The 19,462-nt window shown below is 38.8% G+C and overlaps 1 protein-coding gene across 1 annotated transcript in view; it reads left to right on the top strand.

Moving 5' to 3' along the window:
* LOC139466013 (titin-like) overlaps window positions 1-19,462 on the top strand; it is a 347,974-nt gene that overhangs the window by 14,652 nt on the left and 313,860 nt on the right. Inside the window, exons 3-23 of the mRNA XM_071248028.1 lie at window positions 1,776-1,967; window positions 2,187-2,295; window positions 2,929-3,173; window positions 4,772-4,891; window positions 5,134-5,325; window positions 5,541-5,738; window positions 6,090-6,203; window positions 6,383-6,505; window positions 6,813-7,004; window positions 7,740-7,910; window positions 8,097-8,276; window positions 10,036-10,164; window positions 12,323-12,511; window positions 12,985-13,161; window positions 13,599-13,748; window positions 14,276-14,398; window positions 14,927-15,118; window positions 15,791-15,974; window positions 16,652-16,770; window positions 17,560-17,675; window positions 18,753-18,973. Of these exons, the coding sequence (XP_071104129.1) occupies window positions 1,776-1,967; window positions 2,187-2,295; window positions 2,929-3,173; window positions 4,772-4,891; window positions 5,134-5,325; window positions 5,541-5,738; window positions 6,090-6,203; window positions 6,383-6,505; window positions 6,813-7,004; window positions 7,740-7,910; window positions 8,097-8,276; window positions 10,036-10,164; window positions 12,323-12,511; window positions 12,985-13,161; window positions 13,599-13,748; window positions 14,276-14,398; window positions 14,927-15,118; window positions 15,791-15,974; window positions 16,652-16,770; window positions 17,560-17,675; window positions 18,753-18,973 (3,436 nt within the window). The remainder of the gene's footprint in view (window positions 1-1,775; window positions 1,968-2,186; window positions 2,296-2,928; window positions 3,174-4,771; window positions 4,892-5,133; window positions 5,326-5,540; window positions 5,739-6,089; window positions 6,204-6,382; window positions 6,506-6,812; window positions 7,005-7,739; window positions 7,911-8,096; window positions 8,277-10,035; window positions 10,165-12,322; window positions 12,512-12,984; window positions 13,162-13,598; window positions 13,749-14,275; window positions 14,399-14,926; window positions 15,119-15,790; window positions 15,975-16,651; window positions 16,771-17,559; window positions 17,676-18,752; window positions 18,974-19,462) is intronic.

Below are 19,462 nucleotides of genomic sequence, written 5' to 3' on the forward strand. Positions count from 1 at the left end.
GAAGCCATTACCTAACAGGAACAACCAATACAGATTTGCTCAAGGTCACAGGGCTTTCCTGTACATGTGTAGAAAACAAGGACGATGGTGCCAGGATTGTGATGTACTTTTGGCACGTTGATACAGTAACGAAGAAGCCAAGTTTTCTATGGGTATAGAGGGGGAGTGTGTAGAGGGAGAGCATCGGGTATAGCGAGGAGTGGTGGGTATAGCGGGGAGTGTTAGAATGGGGATCATGCAGAACTCCATGACCAAAATAACTTCCTTAGCCGCAGTGAAGTCAGCCTCTGCTGGCTGCAGTGTAGTCTTGGATGATAACACACCTCCAAAAGAGGGGGCTGATAAGTACATTCCTGGCACCTTAACATATATACTCTCTGGAGTAGCTATTTCGCAGTGGATTTACTTGCCAAGAAATGGAAATAGGTTCAATAAAATGTCTGCATTTATTTTTATCTTTATATTTTGGTATCTTTTGAAGAATTTGATATGTATACTAGGACATTAAGATTATTCAATTGTATTGATATGACGGGTAAGATCATTTCAGGGCATTTAATATTTGGAAAATTATCCAAGATTACTTTAAATGTCAACATGGATAAATATCAAAAAGTTTTCTTAAACTGATTTCAGGTGATTCAATAAATGTGTGCATGCATGTATCATTTGGTTACTGAAACCCAGGGTTTCTTATCAATGTTAAGCAAAGATGTTCTTACCTAAATATTAGGTTTATCAAGTTGTTTATTGGACCTGAAATGTTAATCTGCCAGTATTACATACACAAATATCCTACACAGCTCCCATTACCCCCACAGTCAAAATAACTGATTACGCCCTGCCTCATTACCCCAGCAAACCCATGTTATGTACTCAGCGCCAGCAGTTGATCAGATCGTGTGCTGGTCGGGGCTGTATAGTGATAAAGATATAACTGCATGCTGTACCTGACACATTACAAGCATTCACCTCTAGTTTATATAATTAGTGGAGTATTTGACATTACAAGCTTTTATCAGGCCCTGAGGCATATATTCAGCCCCAAATCCTGCTTGACAATTTTATAAGGATCTACACGGAAACATTGCCATTACAATAAAATAAAGAAGTTGTATTCCATAAAGTGTGTCTACTTTGTCATCCATCAACTTCTAAGAAATACCTATCGAACAATTCTGCAGCAAGTGTCACAAAAAAATCCCAATTTGGAATTACAGTGTCAATTTATGCTACTGTTAGAATTTTAATGTCCCAGTTCATGAACAAATGTTATAACTTTGTGGAGGTAATTTGTACAATTTCTTGAAAAGAAACACATCACTGATTTACCATGATGAATATTCTGTCCCTGCTTGCTTTCTTGTGGTAGTTGAGAGCTCGAAATAGCAAAATATTTCTTCAATAATGTATCATGTTTAACTTAGGGAGGATATTGCCAACACAGAGTTGTTTCCCTTAGTTGCAAGGCTTCACTGTCTGAGGGTCCAGTAATGATCCTTGATCTGCCGGCACCATTTCCATGCTTTTGGTTTAACCTAAGTGGTAATTGTGTATGACCTGCATTCCTTTCAGTTTTGCGCCACCATGAAGCTGATACACCATTATAAAACTGTAATACTGTTAAAAGTGACGTTAAACCCAACTCACTCACGCTCTAATCATTGATTTTAGTATGAAGTGTATATAACATGTGACACTATTATAAACATTATTCTCTCTGAATATGTCATAATTAGCATATTTTTATATCAGTGTGATTTGTTTAATTTCAGTCCAAAGAAGGAGAAGTTAAGGAGATGCTGTCGAGAGCAGACACGTACGCAGACGAGAATCGATCACAAGCAGACGTATACGTTGCAATGGCCGACACGCTTAATGAAGCCTGGCGAGACCTCAACGACAAACTGAAACTACGCGGTCAGCTGCTGGACCAAAGCATTGCATTCCACCAGGGCGCACAAGATGTGAGTACCCAATGACATGGACTGTTGCTCACAATATCGATCACTGATTGTCTGGTCCAGACTCGATTATTTACAGGCCACTATCATATAACTGGAAAATTGCCCAGTGTGATGTTAAACAAAACAAAAACTCATGTGTCTCATAATATTTTCTATTCTGTTTGTTTTATTCAATAATCATTGTAGCAGTGATAGTGATAATTAATTCAATTATTGCAGCTTTCATCAAAAATGGAACAAGCACAAAACAACTTCAGCAAAGTTCCTCTTGCCAAGGATGTGGAAACCGCTCGCAACCTCCTCCAGCAGCACCAAGAGATCAAATCAAGTAGGTCGCCACCTTTACACACACCTCATCACAGAATGTTAGATAAATGCACCGGACTAGATTAGATATACTCAGTACAAGGGCAGGGCCGCAAGCCATGGAATATATATATGATATCACAGATATACTTGAAGCAAGATGGAACCTTGTGCCAAAGAAAGCTTATTGTCTTCTAAATCTATATGAGAGGGGTTCCTATCTTTAAGATGTCCTTATCTTTTTTTAAATTTTAAATCAACAGCATGTAAGGCCAGCTAGATAAGATAAGTAAAGCCTACTCTATAATTTCAATATTAAAACAAAACTTGTGGGTAGAATGCTGTTTATAAAAAAATGTTTTGCCTATATCATTCTGTTTAACATACATAGTAGGATGCATTTTAGGAAATTGTTCAGAAATCAACACTTAAATTATTTTGTATTTTTTGCATCCCACAACTTAGGAAAATGAGATGGAAAATCTGAAATACAAGAAATTTAATTGAGGGGCCTGAGTTAAAAATGACAAAATATAACCTGTTTTTGACTTTATTATGAGGTCTGGGAAGGGATCTTACCCCTTTGATGTAAAGGATTTTAATCTATTCCAGTTTGAAACGTAATCCATTGTTCATGGTTTGTCTGTATTTTCAGGTATATTGGAGAAATCTAAATATACACTTGACATTGGTCAGTCCTTGCTTGATCGCATCAAAGAAATGGGTATGCATGCAGACCTACAAAACAGGCACGCCACCACCGCAGCCTGTTATGGAATTGAACATTTACTGGAACTTTTACACGATCGACGTCGACACCTAGAAGAACTTATGACACAACGAAAAATAAGACTGGAACAATGCTTGCAATTGTGCCAGTTGGACCAAGAAGTGAACAAGGTGGGTATTATTTGGTTTAGAAATATTGTGATCACAACAATGATCCGCAATGATTAGGTTCTGAGTATTGTGGGAAGGAAGACAAGGGGCTAGGGGGTTCCAGTTGTCTGGGGCATCTGAATTCACTGTGCAGTTCTGTGTCTTTGGCAGGAATGGAAATATGGACTAGTCCAGTAGTCTGTGCTAAATGACTCTGGTAGAATTTCAAACATTTTGGGTGTATTGCTGTACATACATCCCAGATACTGAATGGCCCTTGGTTTTTGTAGAGTGATCATTTTCTTCTTACATGAAGCTTTGTCTTGAGTACAATCTCATTAAAATCAGATCTTAGTTTTCGCTACCGCTAAACAAAGATCTGAGGACATCCCATTACGGGTCACGTCAGAATGATCTTTTGCGAACTTTGACCGACCAATGAAATGATGGACAAGAAATCGACATTAGCCAATCAGAAGGCAGCTTCCTCGAGCTTTACGACACAAGTTTCAATCTGGCGACTACGCTTCGAAACATATTTTGACCTATTCTCGATTAAAAATTCTAAAACTGATAAAAAGAACATTCTGGAATGGCTTATAGATGGTCTAGATTGTATGGATATAGTCATAAAACCTGTAACTGTCATTCGGAATAGCCTCTGTTAAATTTTTCGAGGATGCATGATTAGAAAATACATACCGTCCATCACTTTGATAATCTGGTAAGCTACGCTCTGATTGGTTGGATGAAAGGTCGTTCTGACGTGACCCATAATGGGATGTTCTCAGATCTTTGTTTAGCGGTAGAGAGAACTAAGATCTGATTTTAATGAGATTGTCTTGAGTAGTAACCTAGCTCCAGCCCACAGTCTTAGACATTGGCTGGGGGAGCTCACTGGTGAAAGCATTGTCTTGTCCTACTGACAGCCCCATGCCCCACTTTGTATTTTGTGGTACATAAGTACAAAGGATTTGACCTGTGTCAAGATTGACAAGGTTTCACTGAAAACTGCTAAGCGTCTAACAAGCTTTGTTTGGGGATAAATCTCACAGTTCTTTGTCTGATGTGGTGGTTTTACTTTCATTGTTGTGTTTCATGTGTCACAAATTAAACAGTTGTGAAGATAACATTAATTGCACTTTGTTTTAGAAAGTACAATGCAACATGTGTATAGTACTCAAAAGAAGTAAAAGAACACTCAATTCTTTCATATTGCTATAGGGGCGGTCGGGTAGCCTAGTGGTTAAAGCGTTCGCTCTTCACGCCGAAGACCCGGGTTTGATTCCCGACATGGGTACAATGTGTGAAGCCCATTTCTGGTGTCCCCCGCCGTGATATTGCTGGAATATTGCTAAAAGCGGCGTAAAACCATACTCACTCACTCACTCATATTGCTATAGTTATCTGTCATGACAGATTTACTACAGCAATATGAAAGAAACGGGTCATGCCATGACACCTTTACTAAGGTAATGTGAAAGCATCGGGTGTTCTTTAACTTCTGTTGGGTAGTATATGTGTAAAATGGCCACTACTTGTGTAAAACACTGATTGTCATTAATCCAATGGTGTGAGATTTGGTCACGTGTGTCACTAACGTACTTCAATGTACACAGATTCTTGAGTGGTTCCGCACTGTTGGAGCAGACAGCATAAACAACTCGGATCTCGGAGACTCTTACACCTCCGCCAAGTATTTACAAGACCAACAAAACAGATTTGAGATCCAAGCGAGGGTACATACTGTTCTTATTTCTGATAAACACTGATCAAATTGTGTATAAAAACTTCAATAAACCTATCCCATATATATTTCATTTGCTAAAAGAACATTTATATGTACACATAGATCATAAGGAGTTTTTACATAGATTTATTTGACAATATTGCCGATATTTCACTGAAATTAGCCTTTGTTTATTAAGTAATGACCTTGACCCTTTCGCATTTGACCTTCTGACCTTGGCTTGGTTAACAGGATATGCAGGACACGATGCTGCGATTGATCCGGAACGTAGACCAACTCCTTCTCCGAGCCAGTCTCGATGCGGAGGGAGTGCGTCAGCGATTGCAGATCGTGGATGCCGAGTGCGAAGACTTCATGGTCAAACTGGACAATAGAAGAAAGAACATCTCAAGCTCTGTATCTTTCTTCAACCAAGCAGAAACGGTAGGTGTTACACCACATCTGGTGTTGTTTCCACCGTGTAATATCTCAGGAAGCAAATTTAAATCACTCAAAAGATGATACAGATCTTATCCTGAATCTTGGCATACCTGCCTGGAAATCCATAGAAGGTATAGATTTGTTTGGACATATTTTCTATTCACAACTTCATTTGTTGTAAGAACCTACCAATAAACACAATATCTGGCTTGTTGCAGGCTCTAACACAACTGGGACAGATTGAAGTCCAACTTAACAACATGGACTTGCCACGGAACAGCGCAGAGCTCGCCGAGCATCATGCTCACCTTTCTAACTCCATTGTGGAAATTTCCACGTCAGCCTTTATGGAAGGTCGTCTTCTACTCGAGAGGGTCAGTAGGAGCGACGCCGGGGCTGATGGCGTCAGAAAGAAGGTAGGTCAAGGTCAAGGTCATTAGGCCATTACTGCTGAAGGTCAAGGTCACGGTGGCATTGCCGCTGAACTCATTGACATTGTCCATTAAACTGTTCTTGGCAAGGAAATTGACATAATTAATTTATCAACCTGAATATGTTTGTCGAAACAGCCAATCATAATATTTGTGATTTTTAGAAGTTCTGTTAATGTTGTATGGAGACCTGTAACCCAGTTTGCGTATCTATTCCTTGTCTAAAATTTCTTATCGAGACACTAGTGATACTGAGGCCTTGGTCCAACCGAACATATTCTAACCCATGACTCAAAAATATTTTCTTGGTTGTACAAATCTGCTGTTGTTTTGCAGATGGATGAACTCGAAGCTCGCTGCGCCCAACTTGAGTCGCTGTGCAAGGCGAGACGGGCCGAGGCGTGGGAGCGTAGTCAGGCTTATCTCATCTTCCAAGAGAAATTCAACAGTGTACGTACAACAAAGAAGCATTGGACATTTCGTAACTGGCAGCTAATTTCAAGCTTCAGATGGCAGCTTTTATGTTGTTTGTTGAAGAAGAATTTGTAAGATGGTGAAACATAGGTTTTGATTAATAATGGATATTTGATCTTGCGTCAGATAATTATGAATGTTTTCTTTTCCAACAGCTCTTCACGTGGATGACACAGATTTGCCAGAGTACGCTCAGTCGCCACGGCAACATGGGAAACACCCTTGCCAGCGCCAAGGACTTTCTTGAAATACACGAGCAATTGGATGAAGACATTAGAGTATGTAGTAATCTGTAAACATTATTCAGTAATATGTATTGGGTGTACGGCACTTGGTCTATGTTAATCACTAGTTGTCTGGTCCAGACTCGGATTATTTACAGACTGGAATTTAGTGGAATATTGCTCAGTGTAGCATAAAGCAACAACCAAACCATTGATCTGAGTCTCATATGTTTGATGTTCAGGTACATTTTTTCACAAACAATATATCTATCATTATGAATGTTTTAGACTGATATGAATATAGTTGGCAGGATCCCTGACTGTGGATGAGAATTGATATTACATGGATGTTGTTTTTCAGGAAAAAAGTGCGGAAATTGACTCCTTATCCGAGGCTGTAGTGAACTTGGTCAGGTCAGGGGACCAGGAAGCACAGTCGGCCGCGGAGAAGGTGGACAACATGCGCAAACAGCTGAATCGGTTGCACCGCGTCACCGAGACCCGCATTCAACTTGCTCTCTACTATGTCTCATTCCTCAGGCTTGCAAATCAAGTAAGTTCAACTGAGAAAAGTCACCTGTGTCACCTAGGTCAACCCCGTGGTGACCTGCATTAGAGTAGGCTCCTAGCTCCCCATTGCTGCTTGTAAGGCCTCTGGGGCGGTCGGATAGCCTAGTGGTTAAAGTGTTCACTCGTCATTACCCCCACAGTCTCATTCCTCAGGCTTGCAAATCAAGTAAGTTCAACTGAGAAAAGTCACCTGTGTCACCTAGGTCAACCCCGTGGTGACCTGAGTTGGAGTTGGCTCCAAGCTCCCCATTGCTGGTTGTAAGGCTTCTGGATTGGATAGAAGGGCGGTGGGGGAAGCCTTGTGGTTAAAGTGTTCACTTGTCACGCCTAAGGTCTGGTCGATTACCCTCATGGGTACAATGTTTGAAGCCCATTTCTGGTGTCCCCAGCCATAATATGGCTAGAATTTGGCTGACTGTGGCATAAGGCAACATTTACTCATTATGTTTGGTACTAAATTGTTCACTGTATCTGGTGATGTACCCAAACAGGAAATTGCTTCAATATTGACAATAGCCGTTTAAAACCATATTGCCTTTGAAGAATAGATTTGAAAAGGTCTTGAATGTCACAACAATTCTAATTTATTTTAAATATTAAATATTATTAACATTCTGTCTATGTTCTGAGAAACTTCTCTTGAACAGGCTTGAATTGTCTATTGTTATGACTGAATGTTTTGTCCTGAGCTGTAAGCCTATGGTTTGTGTGCTTTCAGATGGTCACCAATATGAGTGGCCTTGAACACATCATCCATTCAGAAACCGAAGATCTGCAGGAACTAACAGATGCTGCAGTTCTTCACACACAGGAGATGTGGAACAACATGTCACGTAACTTTTCGGAATTCGATGAGAAGGGCAGAATATTTTTGAAGAATTCCTCCACAGTAAGTGCTAGACGACATTGATTGCTTTGTAGCCAGTTTTAGGAATGTTCCCAGTTGTGATGATGATGATGATGATGATGATGATGATGATGATGATGATGGTGGTGGTGTTGAATGATGATAATGATTATTGATGATGATGATGATGATGATCGATGTGATGATGATGATGATTTGTATGCGCAGATCACTGATGACTCCACTTTGGAGATCCGCAGCACCATCAACACTGTGGAGAAGCTGCTACTGGACTTCCGTGATCGAATGTCGACACTGACACAGCACTGGGAGTCATGGCAGATGCGTGTGTCCTCCAGCAAACAGTTCAAGTCTCAGTGGCACCAGTATATCCAAGAAGCCAGACGGGTATGGCGGCCATCTTGAATTTCCTACATCAGATATGATAAAACTGTGTTGCAAAACTGAAAAACAAATTGAAGGACATTTTTGTGAAATTTCAACGCTTTTTGTTCTCCCTTTCAGTGTTTTAACGGTGTTTTAATTTTAAGACATACTGTATATTCATCTTGAAACCAGAGCTTTTTATTTTCAAAACACACATTTTGAATTATCATATTCCTGTAAAAATATTATCTCTCATGTACGATTGATTATTTTTCTATAACCGTGTGTAAATTCAGCTTTGGTGGAGTTATCACCCTCTATTCATTATACTATTTAATGCAACTATTTGAAATATTCCCCTATTGACCATTTGTAAATGTGATACCTATCTGCCCCAATGCACCACTACCTGTGACAGACTGTTTAATTAAGCTGTGAAGGGGAATAGTTAGGGGTTCCCGCTCGCCTGCTGATTACAGGAAAAGGTTGTTCTCACAACACCTATAGGATATGGATTTAATGTCTCATATCAGTACAATACGATAAGCTGCAAATGTGATATTGATATAAAATGGAAACTGTCTCAGTACTAGGTAATTGGTTGCAAATGTGATCTCTGTACGAGAGCAATACGATGTTCCAACTTTTTAATCCATTTTCAGTTTGGAAGCCCAAAAATGTAATTTCAGCACTAATCTGTTTCTGTATTTATGTGCAGTCAGTATATGTCTGTAATTACATACATCCTATGAGTTCAAGACAGTAAGTATATACCCCAGTATGTAAATAAGTATAAGACATGAGGAATATATCTTGTATATGATAAGCTTTATGTATAAGACATATATTACCTATTATATAAAATATTTAACACCTAAATCAAGTCTACTTTTCTCATTAAGTTTTAGTGAGGTTGAATGAAATTAGTCCATTTTGTATTAGCTGGTGACTTTTGTAACAGGTGATATCAATAATATTATTCCTATGACTTTCATGTATATACAAGCATCGTTTATGGTTATTTATTGGAATGATTACAAACAATAATTGCAGACAAAGAGGCATGGTTGTCAGCCAGGGTTCTGTATGGTGTTCTCTTGTAATGGCAGTTTTTGCACTACCTAATGTTGTGTTTTCCAGACAATAGAGTGGGTCATGAGTATTGAGAACGACTTTTTCCCAGTAATCGCAGGCGATCTTGGGAACTCCTTGGAATCGGCTAAAGACTACCAGGCTCGCTACGACGAGTTCTTGCCCAATTACAAGGTATATGATCATGTCACACCATGCTGTCATGGGGAGATGAGACGCGAAGCTGTGGATCCACCGACTAAATAACCCATGAAATGTTTTGAAGCTTTTGATATGATATCTTTAAACGGCAATCTCAAAGCTTTAGCATCAACGAAGACAGTTGGCTTAAGGAATTCAATGTCTTTATTCTATCTATGTGATGTTTAGGTATATTAAATTGTACCTTTATCAAGTTAGCCACTGTTGTATTGTACAGGTACTAGTACCTCTATCAAGCAAGTCACATACTTGATAAAGGTACTAGACTCTGTACTGAAACATTGCTTAGAAAGAATATAGAAGTTGAAAACCTGGCCGAAAATTTCAGAAGTGAATGTACGAAAAAGTTTAATTATCATGAAAATTATATTATAAGAAATGGACATGTTATCCATACTCACAAGTCTGAGATCCACACGAAAGCGTCCCATCTCCTCTAAGCCTTGTAATATAGAGTAAATATTGGAGTGTCTTGTGTTCTCTGTAGACCATTGACTGGGTGATGAAGGTAGAGAGGGAGTTTTTCCTCCCCTACATCGCAGGACAGCTCGGAAACTCGCTCGAACGAGCAGAACAGCTTCAGCGTAAAGTGGAGGAGTTTGTTCCAGTAGCCAAGGTATTAACTGTTGTCAGTGTGAGCTTATATATAGCTAAACTCTAGATGTTGTTGAGTGGACTCCTCGTCATGGGCTGACTGAGGGGCAGGATTAACAGTGTTCTGTAGATAGTACTATGCTGTTGTAACTACTGAAATAGCGCTGCGCTTTTTGCTGTTTGCGTTTCAGGCACTTCTCCTCTTTACTTCTTGCCCAATCTGCCATCTTTTTTTTAATAAATATTTTGTTCATTTTAAATTCATTTGCCGCATCTTCTTTGATAGGCATTTAGAAGTTGGAGTACTAAGTAAGGATAAGAATTTATGGATGAACAACTTCTTTATTACAATTAAGAGCGACATTTCGGTGTAGGTTCTAACACCGTTATCAAGCAAGAACCTACACCGAAACGTTGCTCTTAATTGTAATAAAGAAGTTGTTCATTCATAAGTTCTTATCCTTACTTATTTGGAGCAGTTTCATGCCTTGCTTAAAATGATAGGCAAAAGTGTCTCAATATATAGTGAACATTGGCATCAAAATAGTTTCAATGATTTGAATTTTTTTTTTTAGATTAAGGCACACAGATTTTACCCTGCATCTGTTTTTGAAAATTACCACCTTGATAAGTCATTTGGTTATTTCTGAATAATAATGCAACTTGTCTGTCCTTGAAACATGGAAAGATGGAAATATTATCACAACTCAAGCTGTTTTTTCATTCATGGACACTTGTTACATTTTCACACATAAAATCATTCCAATTGCCCACAGAAAAGCATTGTCACATATGTTCTGAATAAAATTTTGTCATACCTTGATCCATAAGTCTTTGTCACATTACACCGAAGACCCGGGTTCAAATCCCGACATGGATACAATGTATGAAGCCCATTTCTGGTGTCCCCCACCGTGATATTGCTGGAATATTGCTAAAAGCGGCGTAAAACCATACTCACTCACTCACTCTTTGTCACGTTTCCCAGTATATCTTTGTCATACTTTTATTTATTGTATCTTTGTCCAATTTTATCAATGTTTTTCTTACACATTTATTAATGAAATCATTGTCTCACTTTTCCCCACGAAATCTTTATCACAATTTTCACCATGTAATCATTGCCACACTTTTCCCCATGTAATCATTGTCACACTTTTTCCCATGTAATCATTGTCACACTTTTTCCCATGTAATCAGTTTCACACTTTTTCCCATGTAATTGTTGTCACACTTTAATCTATGAAAACGTCACATCTTGACCCATGAAAACTCGAACTCTCTACGGTATCGAACTCTAAGCACAGATTGCAAGATGTTTAATTTTGTTTTCCAACTATACTACTCAACACCTTGATAAACATGGCTATTTTGGTCCTTAACAAATGTTGAGTTGTATATTTGTATACAGGCCAGACATCACCATAGAAAATCAGTCTCCATCGCTTTGCAGCTTTTTGCCTCCATGACATAACTGCAGAGCAGTGTAGCACTAGATGTTATATTTTGATATGTATTCAGTTCTTCATCGTTCTTTGTTTGCTTGCAAATGGAGTTGTACCAATTGTTGAGTACACTTGCATTGCTACTTGCTGCGGCTGAGCAAGGGCGCTTTTGTTCTTGCTACAGTTGGACTCAAAATATTCTCCGACCACTGCAAGATGTGACTTACTGTTAATTACTGTTTCTCTATCTGTATATTGTGAGATGGGCGTGTTCCACAGAGCGGTCTTATTGCTATGAATGTCACCGATTATACATAGACTTCTGATAACCATAGCTGTAGGATCACTCTGTGGGATGTGACCTGTAAGTTACATAGAGTAGTCAGTTTGAAAAGTTCTGTTGTTCATCCTAACTAATTCATTACTTACTATCATGACCAATTTATTTTTACATTCATTAATTTCTTCTAGATGTTACAGTTTTATACAGCACTGACATTTCAGACAAATATGTTTTTTAAATATGTGTCATATTTGATTTGGCTATATTTCATCAGGTCATGATTTTTTCCTGTTAAAAAACTAAGTGATTTTTTTTCTTCATTTGCTTAACACTTTAGTAAAAGCTACAGTTCTTCATCATTGCTGAACAGTGTAAAACTTTTCACTCTCTCATCAGATTTAGTTTTCAATATTTGTTTCACCCTGTTACCAATGAGTTACCTATGGTTGCAGAAGGCCAAGGAGGAGATTGAGAACCACTTGAAGACTGCCGAGCTGTTGTCATTGAAGGGAGACACCAAAGGAGAGAAGGACAAGATCATCAGTGAACTGGTCAAGGTCCACCAACGATTCCAGGCACGCATCAACGAGTACCAGATCCTGCTCAAGATGACCATCACATTCTTCAAGAACCTTCATCAGGTCAGAGCATAAACTTAGTCCTTGAGTAGAACTTGCTCTTCTTGCTGGAACTGTTGACGCTGGGGGTATCTCAGAGGAACAACCAGTTCCTGATATTTATTTACAGAAGATTCATGTTGAAATTTGTGTCATCAGTGTTGGAAATGACACTTTGTGTCTCTGAAATTTTGATAATTGTTTCGCTATTCTAAAAGAGTAATTAGTTTCTGTGATTATGAAGTGTTGCACCAAGGACAGGTATGACTCTCAATTGCTTGATGATAATAGTTTCCTGGCCTCATGCCTCTTAAATGTGGTCAATCGTCATTATACATTATGGGTCACTTGATCAGTATCCAAATGTATCTGAGGCCTGTATCTACACCAGTGCCCTCCCAGAAATGATGTATTTGATATGATTATCTTTAGAAAGATCACCATGAAAGACTAACCAAGTATTCTCAGTGATGATCCTAATGTTGATGTGTTGATAGTTGGATGAGGTGATCTCGAGGACAGAGCAGACGTACTCCCAATTGGAGCTGCCATCGGACCTGACGACAGCTGAGTCGATGCTGGAGGACCATAAACGCAAGAAGAATGAAGTGTCACAACTCATCCACTTCTCTGCCGACGAGGGCGAGAAAATCGTCAGAAGAGTAAGACAGCAGGTTAGTGATGTGTGGGAATTTACTTTTTAAATTTTGATTTGAATTTGTGTACCCGACATGTTAACAGTGAGTACTTTAGATGTTTAGTGAGTCATTGGAATGGTTAGTGAAGTAACAGAACGATTAGTGAAGTAACGGAATGGTTAGTGAAGTAACGGAATGGTAAGCTAAGTAACAGAATGGTAAGCTAAGGAACTGAATGGTTTGTGAAGCAACGGAATGGTAAGAAGGGAATAGATATTGAGTGAACAGATTGCTTTGTGAAGTAATGGTTTGGTTAGAAGTTGAAACCTATACAACATTAATTTATGTCAGCCATATCTGAAATTAATTCATAATCATGTTAATAATGATGCAGATGCTCATCAAGTATTGCCGATCATACAATTCTGTCAAGACATATTTTAGGCTCTCTCATGCTGGTTATTCTTTGTCAGGATTCACAAGCTGTCGCGTCAGAAGACGTTCACAGTGTGCTGAACGTCACAGAGGAATACAAGCGTCGCTGGAACCAGACATGGGACGAACAGCAGAAACGCTTGCAGCAAAATCTACAGATCTGTCAGTTCAACTATGATCTTAGACAGGTAGGGCAAAGACAAGACAAAGACTTAACATACAACACTTTAAATCTGATGAGTTTGGAGAAGTTCCACTGAAAGACAAACTGTCCTTTGACTCTTGTTTACAAACCCCAACAGTTTTGAGAGCCTACATTACTTGACATGGAGCAGTTTCCTGTGCACAGTTATTTCCCTTAGGCATGTCAGGATCCAGTGATCATGGGTCCCAATCCAATTATGATCTGTGATTTTCAGGACCATACCCATTGCTTCCACCAAATCAGTAAACATGAAGACCTGCATCTCTGTCACTTTTTCTCCCACATCAAACTCTTTTAGATAAATCTGATATTGCTACTTTCAAAAGAGCTAAATTCTCCTCATGCACCCCATTGTAGATTATCCACCTGTATACTTTAAAATTAATTGTTTGAATAAATAGATATGCTTTTCTTTCTATCAGATATTTATATGTTTAAAGTACTTGTATATCATGGTCATGTATATCTGTATTATGTATGACTACATTGTTGCTTTTTGTTCTTTTAAAGATCCATTCAGAGATAGATGAATTACATCAGCATCTTCAGGCGCGACGAGGCAGCTACGGCAACAACCTTCCGGCTGCCAAGATGACGTCGCAAGCCTTCAAACAGTTTGAATTAACTGTTGAGGTGAGAAATTGTTTTATGCTATTACCCGGGTTCGATTCCCAACATGGGGACAATGTGTGAAGCCCATTTCTGGTGTCCCTGCAGTGATATTGCTGGAATATTACTAAAAGCGGGGTAAAATAATACTCACTCACTCACTATCGAATCATGTTACAGTTCTGTATTTATTTTCAAAAAATAAATATTTGCAAACCATGTGAGTAGTGGTGATGTGACAAAGATGTCTTCATTTATTAACTAAGTGTCATCAGCTTAATGGTAGCTGTACACAAGAAGCTGGTGCTTACTGGTGAGAGTTATCTCCCCTATCTTTCTTTGGCTGAGGCCTGTTTAAGGATGGGGCCTATTTAGGGTTAAGCTAATGCCAAATGTATTATATTAACTTAGTTTAGAGAAACAACTATTTCTTGCAAAATTTTGTACAAATTAAGGGTTGCAGGACTTTTCGTATGGTGATTCCAGTACCCATTCTCCAAGTTTATGTAGTCATATCGTAACATGTTCTTATATGTTTGTGTTTGGTTTCAGTTGATTGAGAAGAAGATAAGCAACTTTATCGGCACCGCCGAGGTGATGGTGCAGGACAGACACTACGACTCTGTCCACATCCGCCGAGAGATTGATGTGCTGAAAAACAAATGGAGTACATTCCACACCAGCGTGCGAGACTATCGCCGCCTGCTTGATACCTCTATCCAGTACTTCACACTCATCGAGGAGGTAAGATACATATATTTCTCGGCCCTGTCCCACAAAATAATCTGAAGTCTTTATTGAAGTGTCACTTTCGAAGGGGAAGCCGGTCCCTACAGTACCTAGGAGTACATTGCATGAAGGGACTGATTTTTTCAAAAGTGATGTTGGCGACTAATTATCTTTATTTAGTGCATTCTGAGGATAAGCTGTACAATGTTCCTATTTGTAATAATCATTAAATGATATGTATTGAATTGATACACAGATTTGTATTTTCCTCTTTTCTTTCTTGTAGATTTTTATTCACCGACTTCCATCTTTCATGAATATGTTCAAAGTTTTTATGATGAAATGGATTTTTCGTATGTGATGTTTACTGGGAATGTCATAACAGGAAAATACTTCAGAAATCCATGTGATGGTATTCACTATTGATGACTCCCTTGGGCATGCCAGAAACCTATGATTGTGGGTTCGAATCCAGGGTCGCCCCGATTATGTTTCTAGGTTTGTCAGCACCATACCCGTGCTCGTGGGTTTCACCGAAGTGGTAAACGTCTGAGACATGCATCACTTCGGGCTTTCCTCCCACATTAAGCTGACACGCCGTGATGTAACTGGAATATTGTTTTAAAGCGACGTTAAACCCAACTCAATCAATCACTATTGATGACCAATGTCCATGCCATGTTTCAGTGTGAGACTTGGATGAAGGAAGGTAGTCACCTGCTGATCACCATTGGTCGCAGGTCGACTGAGTGCCGCAACCCACAAGAAGCCAACGAGCTTATCAGGAAGTTAGAGAAATACGTCGAGGAAGGAAAACCTCTACAAGAACAGAGACTGCAGAAAGTCTCAGAACTAGCAGTACAACTATATGGTAAAGCCAAATTAATTCAAACACTCTTTTTTAGTCACACAAATGTATACAAAATTCACAACATAGCTTATGAAATATAGACAGAAACATCTTAGAAAAGGACCCTGAACAGGACACCTCAAGTAACGTTTGAAATATTAATATTTACATATTAAACATTAGGGAAAAAACAGTGGTAAGGAAATAGCATCTGTTGTTTGACTTTGAATGTTATAAGACATATAGGTATTTATTTATTCTGCTTTGTAAAATGTACGCCTTGGCCCTGTTCTGCAAAACAGTCTTAATATACTAACGGTACTCAAGAGTGGCATTACAGATTAACTATAGTACAGTAAACTACGGTTATAACAAACTCAAAGGGACCACTAATCTTAGTTTGTTATAATCATAGTTCATTATGAGCATACATACAGCATATATTCAGCAAAGGACGGTATCAAAACTCATTTCGTTATATCTGTCAGTTCATTAATAGCATGTTTATTATAAACGTGTTCGTTATAAACGTAGTTTACTGTAATGTGAAAGAATCGGTGGTCCTTAACTTCTTTTGAGTATTATAATGTAACTGTTTTAGATCGTTGTTAAAAGTACAAGAGGTAGATAATCTTGGTCCTGAGTGCTTTGTGGTTACTGTTGCAGGTTATTATCATGGGTCTGTGTTCTGTTTACAGGTGAACAGGGTCCCAGCAAGATCCGCCATGTTGTGATCCAGTATCAGGATCTCATGCAGTCGTTTGAGCAGGCCGACAATGAACTGTCCATGCTCAGAGACAACCTAGAAGGAAAGAAGGTATGACACTCTCAGTCATGGACATGCAATAAAATGTAGATTAATTACACCTGGTCTCAACACTATTTGATCAAACATGAACACATATGCTTAAGATGTTGTCAGAATCGTACAGTGCCCTACGCTTACTGCAGAGATTTCTAATGATTATCAAATGTTTTTCTGTTGCTTTTGTTTACAGAACTTATTCATTTTGGAATTTATAAGGGGGAACGGTTGGCCCAGTCTTCTAAGGCACTGCGATTCGCTGTGCGTCCCTTGGGCATGCCAGAAACCTATGATTGTTGGTTCGAATCCCGTTCGCCCCGATTATGTTTCTAGGTTTGTCAGCACCATACCCTGGCTTGTGGGTTTCACGAGTGGTAAAATGTCTGAGACCTGCATCACTTTGGGCTTTCCTCCCACATTAAGCTGACACGCCGTGATATGACTGGAATACTGTTAAAAAGGGCGTTAAACCCAACTCACTCACTATGAATTTATATTCATGGTTTAATTATTGACTAAAATATGTTTGAAATTCTCTTGACTTTTATTTCATGACAATATCTTTGACATAAACATTATGTTTTAATTATTAATAACAATATGTTGAACATTCATGTCACATTATAATTTGGGACTGAAAAAGTTTTTGATATTTGCTTCTGATTTTAATAAGTGAGTACAAAATCTCTGACATTAACTTTAGATTTTGAGGACTTAAAATAAGTTTGACGTCTCCAGTGTGGCAGTTTGGTAGGTGTAGAATATAAAGAGATTGTTGCAACTGTTGTTGCTTGATTGCAGCAGCCGGTGGAGGAGAGCATGCAGCAACAGGCTGCTGCCCCTGCCGCCGCCCCTCAGTACCGACCACCTCGCATCACACAACACCTCAAGAATGCTGAGGTGGTAGAAGGAACAAAGTGAGTACCGGAGTCGTGAATGTTGCAGTAATAATCTCACCATAAAGTTGTAGGCAGACTGTTTCCTAATGTTTGGATAGTCCTATTGTTAGGGTGTTTGTTTACCAAGCAAATTATATGAGTTCAGTTCTCTTTGTGAGTACTTTCCGTGGGGTGTTGGGGTTGCCTGGTATTAAAAGTGTTGTTCTTGTCATACTGAAAACATGGGTCCAATTCACCATGTAAATAATAAGCGTGAAACAAATTTTGGTGTGCAGTGCCATGATATGGCTGGAATATTCCTAATATTGCCTAAAAACAACTCACTCGCTTAATATCCTGGCAGTGTTGTCATTCTCTTGATCCTTTCAGAAAAACATGAAAAGATTAGATAACTACATTACATTATTTTGATATTATTGATGCTTTGAGGTGAGAGTGGAGGGTGTTTAGCTAATGCGATAAAGCATTGGTTTGCAAAGCTGAAGACATCGGCTTAATTCCCAGCATGGGTACAGTGTCTGGAGTCTGTGTATCCCCAGCATGGTGTAGCTCATGTCTTATTGAAGTTAGGGGCGGTGGGGTAGCCTAGTGGTTAAAGCATTCGCTCATCACGCTGAAGACCTGGGTTCAATTCCCGACATGGGTACAATGTGTGAAGCCCATCTCTGGTGTCCCCCTCCGTGATATTGCTGGAATATTGCTAAAAGAGGTGTAAAACAATACTCACTCATTCACTATGGAATCATGTTACAGTTCTGTATTTATTTTCAAAAATTAAATATTTGCAAACCAGTCATGTGAATAGTGGTGATGTAACAAAGATGTCTTCATTCATTAACTAACTGGCATCAGCTTAATGGTAGCTGTACACATGAGGCTGGTGCCATGTGCTTGCACTCACCCGTGATATTGCTGGAATATTGCTAAAAGCGGCGTAAAACCAGATTCACTCACTTTTGAAGTTAACTTCAAGTACCAGAATGAATATGTATGCGTATCTAAATAAATACAGGTTTTCAGATGGTATATTTTTCAGTCTGCATGTGTTGATCAGCCAACAGAAAGTTATAATGTCGTTTCTTTTGTCATCATCAGATTCACATTCGAGTGTCGTGTTGAGAGCGACACGCCATCGGAAGCCAAGTGGTTCAAGGATAACTTACCTCTTGCTAGCCCTGACTATGAAACTCGCTATAATAATGGTCTAGCAACACTGACGATTGAGGAAACGTTCTCAGAAGATACTGCTCGCTACACGATCAGAATCACAAACATGGCAGGCACAGCCGAATCCTCAGCTCATCTCAATGTCAAAGGTATTCCACAACTCATACTTCTACCTGTTTATTTTCTTGAAACAAAAACAGTTAACTGAAATCATCACAATGTCCAAAGTAAAATGTTTGCAAATATGATATATTTTAATACATCAGTTTTAAAGTGATGATATGTTGAAACAAATAACAATAACTAAATACATATCCTTATTACACATTTTCTTGAATATATGTTTTCCTTTATTTGTGCAATCTGTTCCATACTTACATTTAAATTTTAGTTGTTATTTATAAATTATGTTTTACATGCCAAGTATTTTCAAAGCTATATAATTAAAACTAAACTTCTTGTTTAAAGTCCAATATATATATATAAGACTTTGTCTGCACAGTGTCTAGACTAGACAGTAGACCTCTGTCAACTTTCTCTCCCTTTCAGTCTCTTTAGATTCCTATGAAGATATCTCATTTGTAACTACATGTATAGCGGATGTGTCGTATCTCTCCGACTCTTCGTGTAAGGATGTC

This window comes from Haliotis cracherodii, unplaced genomic scaffold (genome assembly GCF_022045235.1).
Source record: "Haliotis cracherodii isolate W230 unplaced genomic scaffold, xgHalCrac1.p SCAF_18, whole genome shotgun sequence".
In the NCBI taxonomy this organism is placed as follows: Eukaryota; Metazoa; Mollusca; class Gastropoda; order Lepetellida; family Haliotidae; genus Haliotis; species Haliotis cracherodii.